General features: G+C 42.1%; 1 protein-coding gene across 1 annotated transcript in view; it reads left to right on the top strand.

Moving 5' to 3' along the window:
- The window catches only part of LOC137866577 (thyrotropin-releasing hormone-degrading ectoenzyme-like), a 122,667-nt gene that overhangs the window by 26,809 nt on the left and 84,818 nt on the right, over positions 1 to 11,040 (top strand). The window contains exon 3 of the mRNA XM_068702575.1: positions 264 to 390. Coding sequence (XP_068558676.1) covers positions 264 to 390 — 127 coding nt within the window. The remainder of the gene's footprint in view (positions 1 to 263; positions 391 to 11,040) is intronic.

Here is an 11,040-nt window from a genome sequence, read left to right on the forward strand (position 1 = left end):
TTGAACTTAAAGTCAACATGATTGTGTTATTTCCTCTGCAGAGTCTAATACACCCTGTTATGTTTGTCTCTTTGTAGATTTGATTGTAAACTCTGCCAAATGTAATTTCCCTCCACGTATAAAAAACTTGGCTTAATTCCATTTTGTTCTCTGCAGAGCTGAGCAGACTCTAAACCCGTTTCCTCTCCATGTATCTGTTACTATATCCATCTCTATTAAAACGGGCCTGATTCTAGATCGCTATTTGTGTCTTTTGTTTTTAGATCCGTTTGTACGCCCGGCCCGATGCCATTGCCAGCGGAGCAGGGGACTACGCTCTCCACATCACCAAGAGGCTTCTGGGATTTTACCAGGACTACTTCAAAGTCCAGTACTCACTGCCCAAGCTAGGTAAGGCTGCTGACGTCTTCTTCTTCTCTCTTTTAATGTTTGACTTCCTGTCAGCTCTCTTTGAATTAAAAAAACCCACACTGTTAGCTTTCTATCCCCCCTGCTGATCCAAATTAAGAGAGAGCGAACCGCTTCCCCCGTTCTGGGCTGCCCTTTTTTGCGAGAAGTCAGCCAACTCTTTGTCCTTCATACAATTGCTGTCGGGTTCATCAATTTGTACTCTTATCAGGCAAAGAAAAGTCTCTGTCCTCCTTTTCTCCCCGGGTGTCAGGGGGATGTACAGTGTGATTAGATCTGGGACTGTAACTTCAGTCAGTTTGTGTTCAGACATTTAACACAGGAGCTCTTGAGATTTTGGGCTTATTTAATAATGAAAAACAAATTATGTACAAAGATGTGTTAATACTCTGCAAAGTAAGGCATCAAAGTAAAGGACACAAAGTGTACTCGCTTTCCACTGCAACACTCGCATTGAATATCTTAAGATTTTGTACTTTGAAGCTTTTGAAATGGATTTGTGTGGTGGTAACAGCTGATGTTGGTGCTCCTAAATTAACTGAGACAGGACTTTGAAGCACTGAAAGAAGTCGAAGTGGCACTTCAAACTAAGGCACTGAAGTGGAAATTACTGTAAAACGGACACAAGGAGAGATGTTCGTGTAACAGTTCAGGTGGATGGGATTAAAGGAGTAGAAGTTTTAGGAAGTGGAAGCACTGAAAGGAGTTGAAGTGTTAGTTGAGGTGATAATACTGATGCCAATATTTTCACTGATGGTCTCGTTTACAAATGTATGTCACATTAAGGCAATATAGTTATTCTGTATGCCTGTCATTGGGTCCGATTCCACGGGGGGCGGGTTGCAACAGCTTAAATGCCTTAAAAAATTATTCTTTGTAGCTCTCGGGTTCTATTTGTTATAGCAGCAACAGCTTAAAAGAAGTAGAAGTGCTGAAAGGAGTCGAAATGTCATTTAAAAGAGTTGAGTTAGATATGCAGTAATCAATCCGCCACCGATCGAAACTGGCAATTTGTCAGACTGCTTTTCCTGGTTTCTATTAGAGTTTAAAGTATTTTGTGCAACATTGGGACACCTCATTTCGTCCTGTGCTCCAGGTTTTGGTTCATGCCGTTAAGCTCTCAGCAGTAGTTCTGATCCGTGTGACCGTGTTTGTCGTATACACTTCTCTCTCCTCTCCAAGTTAATGAATCGTGTCAGAAGCGGTCAGATTTCATCTCCCTATCCTTCTTCTTCGTCTTCTGGCTTCATAATTGTTTGTGTTTTACACTTCTGTCCTGCCAGAATCAATTAGCGGTGCTTTTCCCTTTTTTTTTTCTTTCTTCTCCACCCTCAAACAAGCTAATGTGATCGCTGTGGCTCCATATTGTGTACGTCAGACACTTCCTCCCCGTCAACATTCATTCATCACATTAGAAATTCACTTCCAGTCAAAGTTTGTTTCCATCCGCTCAGGATTAGGCCTGACATTTACTTCCCCTCGCTGACCTTTACACAAATATTAACGGCATTAAAAAGGCCATTCCACACTGAGCTGAAGGTGATGTCACATCCTGTGCTCCACACCAGGTGGAAAGCTTGTATCTCCAACTTGCTAAGAACTCATAAAAAGACAGTGAAGTTTTGACATCTTCCAAAGCCAACTAGAGTTAGGAGACTAGAAACGAGATCTTGTCTGGGATTGTAAAAATCTCTCGCTAAACTTAAATGAATAGATTTCCAGCTCCGTACATTCCTCACAGTAGCTTTACAGCTTGATCTGTCTGGCTGAACTTTCAACCGGATGTTGTGACATCCTTCGACGGCGAGGTTGAAGCATGTCAAATATTTTCGTGGGACGGAGAGTAAAGCTCCGGTAGTCCTGAACTAAACGGATCAACTTGTCCTCCATTAATTTACCGTGGACTGATATTTACGGAAGAAAGAAAAAGTATCTGCCTGCTCTGATTTGTTGTTCCTCATCACATGACATGCGCGTGTTGCCTTCTCGTCTTCAGACTTCTATTGTCTGATGGGTTCTACTGGTCCACAATGTTCTGAAAACCACAACAGACCCAAGTGGAACTGTTGAGGATGCTTCAGACCCAGGTAGCTAAAATGTCTTCGCTCAACCGTGCCCTTCAGTAAGCCAGTCACACCAGTCTGTTGGAGTCCTGTCAGACTCAGAATCAGTACACTGATCTAATTCCAGGTGTCAACATTTGCTCAAAGCTTGGTTCTGTGTTCTGCCAACTGGAGCTTATTCTCACTACAAGTCAACCCGTGGCCACATTCTAAATATGTACGGGCCAGAGCCGCCGCACATTTGGTCCTCCAGTGTGCAAACACTCTGCGTTTTGTTTCAGAAATACCTGTAAAGATGTTCTCAACTCTTTCTCTGCCTCAGCATCTCTGGATCTAAAGCTTTGCACTCCCACCAGATCTTGACAGTAATGGTAAAAAAAGTCTCTGTGGTGCTCCGGGGATGTTATAATCAAAACCCGAGTTACAAAGTAAACTAGTAAATTAAAATCATTTGATTTTATTGCAAAGCAAACAAAAACGATTCCAGTAATATCCGATATTTAAAAAAGACAATTCGAGTAAAATAAAATGAACTCCGGATAAGCTCTCTGGTGAAAATATTTTTAGGAGCAGATTTCAAAAGACGGTCTGACTTTGCCAGCCTTATTGCCTCGGGCAGGTTGTTCCAGAGCCTCAGGGCCCGGACTGTGAAGACTCTGTCCACTCTGGTTCAGGCCGTGGCTCTGGAACAGAAAGAGACATCGGCCTGAAGATCTCCAACGAGTGTGGTACCAAGAGGTCCAAAATATATCAATGTGCAAGAAGAGACATAACCGTAGTGAATAAAACAATAACACATATTGTAAGGAGGATGAAACAGCTGTGATGTGGTTGTGACTCATAGTTCTGTAATGTCTGTTGATAGATTTTAGCAACAGACAAGTGAAAAGGTTGTGCATGAAGCAAAGTGTGAGGAGCTAGCAGCTTGTGACATCTGTCTCTTCAAACCTAGATTGTACTTTTTGCCATGGGAGGTACACACCTTGCGCTGCTTTCTTGGCCAGAGAGATAGTGTTGAGGGTCCAGGTGATCGTCCGTGATGGAGGTAGTGTTGAGGGTCCAGGTGATCGTCCGTGATGGAGGTAGTGTTGAGGGTAGTGTTGAGGGTCCAGGTGATCGTCCGTGATGGAGGTAGTGTTGAGGGTCCAGGTGGTCGTCCGTGATGGAGGTAGTGTTGAGGGTCCAGGTGATCGTCCGTGATGGAGGTAGTGTTGAGGGTAGTGTTGAGGGTCCAGGTGATCGTCCGTGATGGAGGTAGTGTTGAGGGTCCAGGTGGTCGTCCGTGATGGAGGTAGTGTTGAGGGTCCAGGTGATCGTCCGTGATGGAGGTAGTGTTGAGGGTCCAGGTGATCGTCCGTGATGGAGGTAGTGTTGAGGGTCCAGGTGATCGTCCGTGATGGAGGTAGTGTTGAGGGTCCAGGTGATCGTCCGTGATGGAGGTAGTGTTGAGGGTCCAGGTGATCGTCCGTGATGGAGGTGGTGTTGAGGGTCCAGGTGATTGTCCGTGATGGAGGTGGTGTTGAGGATCCAGGTGATCGTCCGTGATGGAGGTGGTGTTGAGGGTCCAGGTGATCGTCCGTGATGGAGGTAGTGTTGAGGGTCCAGGTGATCGTCTGTGATGGAGGTAGTGTTGAGGGTCCAGGTGATTGTCCGTGATGGAGGTAGTGTTGAGGGTCCAGGTGATCGTCCGTGATGGAGGTAGTGTTGAGGGTCCAGGTGATTGTCCGTGATGGACTTCCTTGAAGTAGTCCTGAAGGTGAAGATAAAGCCGAGCTCCAGTATCTCACCATCTTCATCACCAGTGGATGATATCAGTTAGTCTCAGTGATTCTGGTGCAACAAGTTACTTATTGTTAGAGGACTCACATAGGGGACTACATCTCCCAGCATGCCTGTGATCCAGCAGGAGTTGATAAAGCACGTTGATAGAAAAAAAAGTAAATATGTTTGTGTTGCGTGTGCTGCTGAGCTAGACTCAGACTCTCACATGGAACGATGGAGTCACCAGAGGAATACACTGATATTTTGCCCAAAAAGAAGTCCAAAAATCCCCCATTGGCCTCCCAGCTCAGTGTTTTGGAGTTCAAATTGGCTCCAAATTCAAGTGTGAATACATAAATGCAAAGAGAGCAAACTCCCTCTGAGAGAGTCTGTCTTTGATTTCATTTTCTGTTTTAAATTTAGTCAGATATTTCCTGTTTTTCAGAGTGTGAGCAGTGACTGAATGCATTCTTCTATTATAAATCTAGTGTGTGTATGTGTGCACGTGTGTGTTCATCTGCATATATCTACAAAACCGTGTGTGTGTGTGTGTGTGTGTGTGCGCGCGCATTCATACTGATGTTGACATCAGTCTTTACCACAGCTTTCTTCTCACCCCACTGCTGCCAGCCATCTCCCTGCACGTGTGTGTGTGTGTGTGTGTGTGTGTGTGTGTGTGTGTGTGTGTGTGTGTGTGTGTGTGTGTGTGTGTGTGTGTGTGTGTGTGTGTGTGTGTGTGTGTGTGTGTGTGTGTGTGTGTGTGTGTGTGTGTGTGTGTGTGTGTGTGTGTGTGTGGTCCCAGAGCCTCAGGGCTCCATCTGTTGTCATGCAGGGCATCGAGCTCCCGAGAGAGAGCGAGAGAAAAATGATGAGCTGAGAACCAAATTTAAAGAGACAGAGTGAAAACTAGACCGTGCAGACGGATGAAAATCCAGATCATAACGATAAAGAATCACTTTGTTTTGTCTCCCGTTAGAGACGAGTACGTCCATCAGCGTCTGTGGTCCAAATGTCTCAACATCCACCATCAAGAGTACCGTGAAAGGAATAGTTCACCCACAAACAATACAAAACGAATAAAGGCCGCAGAAGCACACACAGAGCCGGGGGGGAGGTGGACGGGTCAAACTGGTCTTTTATCCAGGAATCTGTCCCTGAAATGAGAAGACGATGTTGACTTATCTGTTGCTTAACTTGTGTACTCCAGTAACGGCACTTCCGTAGGTATTTTAACCCAAACGACGATCTCTTCCTAAACCGAACGGAGTTCTTTCCTGTGAAGACGGAAGTTTATTTTGAAAAGACTGTATTCATGTAACGAGTGGAGATTGTCACGTGTCGCTGACTTCATTTGTCTTTAAAGTTGTAACTCTATGCGGCAGTTTGTTTGCTGTATACAATTTCAGATTATCCTTCACTGCAGTACAAGTACTAATACCATACGTTGAAAATACTCCACTGCAAGTAAAGGTATTGCATTTAAACCCTCACTTAAGTAAAAGTATTTAAGTATTATCATCAGAATCAGAATAAGGTGTACTGCTAAAAAGTTTTCACTGACAAATATTTAGCCTCCATGTTTGGTGCAAAATAAAAACGTGTAAAAAAGGAAATTAAAATAATGTAGAAATCTAGAATTGAAGTAAAGTAAAAAGTACAACATGTACCTCTGAGATGTAATACAGTAAAAAGTACAATAACTACCTCTGAGATGGAGTACAGTAAAAAGTACAATATGTACCTCTAAGGTGTAGTAGAGTAAAAAGTACAAGATGTACCTCTGAGGTGTAGTACAGTAAAAAGTACAAGATGTACCTCTGAGGTGTAGTACAGTAAAAAGTACAAGATGTACCTCTGAGGTGTAGTACAGTAAAAAGTACAAGATGTACCTCTGAGGTGTAGTGAAGGACATCCAGAAAGTAGCAGAAAATGGAAAGTACAAGTACCTCAAATGTCCTCTTCCGTTCAGTACTTTGGTGAAGGTACTTGGTTACATTCTTCCGCTGCTCTTTGCTCAAACTAAGCTGAGTTTGAAAGTTCACTTTAAACTCCACTTCTAGGAAAAGTAGCAGAACTCCGAACACACCGTTTATTTTCACTCTCATCGTCTCACACCTTTTAAGCTGAGATCGGCTTTGGCTTCAGTGTCTGATTTAAAGCCACTTAGACGTGCCGAGTATCGAACCGCTGACCCCCTGACCCACAGATGAATACAAGATATTTCACAATGTATGCTGGTGTCTCTTCAGCTTCAAGTCTCCGAGCAGAGGAATCTGTGTAGCTGAGGCTTCCTCCTCCTCTTCCTCCTTTCTTCTAACTTGAAACCCAGAGACACTGAAGCTCCTTCCTGCACAAACCCGGTCCCAGCCTGGGACTAGTTTATCTTCTGCTCTTCCTTTTCAATGCCGGAGTGGAGTTCTAGCCGACGCGGCGGTAAGGAGGAGATGTCATGCGACTGTTCCAGCGGAGCGGAAGTCTCGGAGGCTCAGGTGATCCCGACTGTCGGGAGGATTTCACCGAATATCTGAGTGTGTCTGAACGTGTGTGTGAACACGCCAAGTGGACTAATGCGTTCTGTTGAGTTCTGGCTCCATCTGGGATCCACAGAGACGCACAGGCAGCACCGCCTGAGGTCCAACACACACACACACACACACACACACACACACACACACACACACACACACACACACACACACACACACACACACACAGAGTGAAACACACACCAGCGTTCCTTTACTTTACGTATCTTTTCATCATTCGTCTTTCTTTTTTCTTTTCCTATTTGTCTCTAGTTCTTTCTCTCATGCCGTCGCCTCGGGCCGACGCACAACAACAGATGGACTAAACTCAAACACACAACACACTCACACGTACACACACACGCACACACACACACACACACACACACACACACACACACACACACACACACACACACACACACTGAGGAGCTGCAGGCCCGTCAGCTGTCTGCCTGCTGCTGCCTCAGTGGAGCTGAGAGCTCCAGTCTCATCCAGTCGCTTCATCCAGAGCTGTTTGACAGAATTCAGCAAAGAAAAATATTCAATGAAGTCGGGATCTTTTTTAGACTTTCTGTGTTTCTTTTACAAAGTTTCCTGACGGAGCGAAAGAGGCGGTATGAACACGAGAACACTGAAGCTCTTTTTTTCTCCCCCTGATGATGAACATGTGATTCAGTGAGATCCGATCAGACCACATCCCGAGGTCAGGTCTCAGTGGACGCCATGTAGACGTAGATCTCCATCATCGTCTGGAGTCCCTTTTCCAGAGGAGAGCAAAGGGAACAGAGGAGGACGACCTGGGCTGCTTCAATTTAAATAACAAAATAAAATGGGCTTTTATTGTGAAGAGTTTAAAGGAAATGAAACGTGTTTATCACAGTGTTAGCGTAGCTTTGTTAGCAGCTATTCTTCGATTAAAACTACTAATACTGCAAGGAGGAAACATAACACATTTATAATACATTAGTGTCAACTGTAGACACATGTATGTGGCATTTTAGTGTCTTTCAGCTCTTTGTTTAGCTGAAACATACCAAAACTTATTTTACACTTATGTATGTTTATGCTGGACGCGATAAACCCGACCCGTGGGCTCTCGCACATTGAGGCAGAGGTACCGTTTGCCTCCCCTCTGTGCTTTTTCACCGTTTAATCAGACGTCGCTGGATGACTGTGATTCTGAGGAAGTTCTGCTGTTCTCAAAATCGTCTTTTTTTTCCTCTTTGTTTTCTCGTTGAAACATCAGGACATCAGATAACGATACCTTCAGGGAATTAGAAGTACAGTAAGGCGGCCACATCCTTTATATTTTCATTAAGTGATGATCGCTGGTGACCATTTTAGGATCTTCTGCACTGGAAACACGTAGAATTATCTCGACCTATTAGCTGAATCGTCGTCTTCTAAGAAAATCTAATTCATAGAACTAGAAATGTCTCATTTAGAAGATTTGTTTGAGTTTCCGATCAGATCCGATCGTGTAAAGATGCTCTGTGGACGTCTCTCTGCTGCCGGCACCCAGCAGACCGAGACTGAATGAGGATGTTTATCGCCGTTATCTTCATCCAAAGTCTTTTAGCAACAATCCCTCTCGATGACCTCGGCACTGAGAGGTAATTTGGAGGTTGTCCCGCGGTTCAGAGGACAGGACGGATGAACGCCGGGTCTCTTTAGGACACGGTCTATATTTCAAAGCGGTATTAGGAAACCAGCCAGAGGTGAGGAATTTATATCCAGCAGTGAGCAAAGCAGAAGCCAAAACCAACCAGCGCCGCTGAGAGAGGAGTTTAAAGGGATTATTTCCAAAAAAGAGCTGGAGGACGACAGACACGGATGAGACTCTGAGTGTCTCAGATCCTGGGGAGATACCGAGGTGAATTGATTTCACAGAGGAGAGCAGAGAGCCTCTTCGGCTGGGGAGACAACATCAGGTTCAGGGTTAACAAGCTGATCGCTGCTGTTCAACTAGAACAAGGGACTGCATTGTGTTGTTGGTGGATGTGCTTCAATTGCTTTTTGCAGACTCCCCGTGGGGCCTCGGGATGAGGGTGCTGGTTCAAAGCCACACAGAACCGCATGGAAGCTGTCGCTGTTGGTATCGACACATAATACTCAATGTTGAGAATGGAAGTGTTCAAACGTTATTAGCCCGAACAGGAAATAACCTGCAGTGAAGATGGGTTCATGATTTGCTGTCAGACCAACATGATCTCACAGAAATCCTTGAAGAGACCCAACGTATCCTCACTCAACGCTTCCTGTTTTCCTGCAAAAGTCCAGCAATGTGCTTCATTGCATGCATACTTAGTTAGGTTTAAGAAAAGAGAGACGTTTGAATGAAGAACTCAAGGTAACACGGTGTGACTAATTGATGTTATCTTGGGGGTGAAGTGTCCCTTTAAACACGGCGTTGCATAAACAAACAGCCGATTCATTTGTCAACCGTTTTAGTTCAGGTCTACTCTGTGAATCTGGGCCCGTCTGCAGGAAAACACTTGAGATAAATGAGAGGAAACACTGACGAACTGACGGCTCGTCAATACTCGTCAAAGGCCTGTTTGTTTGGGAGTTGGACGAACCGCTGAACTCATCCGTTTGTTTTTTTGTTTTTTTGCCGGATGCCACTTGTTGATTGATGGGAACAGAGCTTCAGGGCGAATTAAGGCGGCACATCCGCCATGTTCAGGTATCACTCACAGGAAGTCCCACGGTTTGTTTCTTTTATCCTCGTACGACAGAAGGACGTGTTTTCTACTGACAGGAAGTCCATCGGCTCGTTTGATTCGTAGCGTGTCGCGCTGCTTTGCAGAGATTTTGGAGGTCGTCCTTCACTTTCCCACAACGGCGTTATTTGTATCCACGGTTGCATTTCATTATACCCTCACAGGGTTGTGAGTCGTGGGAGGAGAAACGGTAACTTCCTGTTTACTGGTTTGTTGTCTCGTCAGCACACAAAGCCAAAAAATGTGTCACTTCAAACTGAGAGCAGAGCTCATTACGCGACACAGACACACACACACACACACACACACAGACACACACACACACAGACACACACACACACACACACTCTGTATCTCTAAAAGCACCAATTAGAGACATTTAATCACTATACTGTTTGGAGGAGTTACGCTCAGTCTGAGAGGAGTTGATGTGACTCAGCCTCAGCTGGTCGACTCACCACGCTGAGCTGCTGAAATGTCTACATCTAGGAGCAGCTGGAGGCGTAATGAAGCCTCGAGTTCAGCTTGAAGAGCCGACTGAGTCGCTTTGAACAGTTGCGATGATTTAAAATACTAGAACACTGACCCGTGTCTTTTGGGCTGTTTTGAGTCTGACTTTGAATGGACTCGTGTCCTGGACCTTTCTCTGTGGTGGACACATTATATGAACTAATATTCCTTTAGTTTACTCTGTTCCCTAAACGACACAAAAAATGACTTTTGAAAAGACTAAAAACTCATTCTGTTGAGCCAAACATCGTCCAGACCCAAATCACTTTGTTTTTAAATTCTAGTGGATATCAAGGTTTACACACATGCGTGTATGTATGTATGTATATATTTATTTATATATATATATATATATATATATATATATATATATATATATGTGTATATATTTATTTTTTTATATATATATATATATGTATATAATATATATATATAAAAAAATAAATATATACACATATATATATATATATATATATATATATATATATATATATATATATATATATATATATATATATATATATATATATATATATATATATATATATATATATATATATATATATATATATATATATATATATATATATATATATATATATATATATATATATATATATATATATATATATATATATATATATATATATATATATATATATATATAGTATATATATATATAATAATATATATATATATATGTATATATATACATATGTATATATATACATATATATATATATATATATATATATACATATGTATATATATATGTATATATATATACGTATATATATACATATATATATATGTATATATATATGTATATACATACGTATATATATACATATATATATATATACATATATATATATACATATGTATATATATATATGTATATACATATATGTATATATATACATATGTATATATATATGTATATATATATATACATATGTATATATATACATATGTATATACATATGTATATATATATGTATATATATACATATGTATATATATACATATATATATACATATGTATAT

The sequence above is a fragment of the Cebidichthys violaceus genome, unplaced genomic scaffold (genome assembly GCF_023349555.1).
Source record: "Cebidichthys violaceus isolate CVI_PGR_0920_01 unplaced genomic scaffold, fCebVio1.0.p SCAF_86, whole genome shotgun sequence".
In the NCBI taxonomy this organism is placed as follows: domain Eukaryota; kingdom Metazoa; phylum Chordata; class Actinopteri; order Perciformes; family Stichaeidae; genus Cebidichthys; species Cebidichthys violaceus.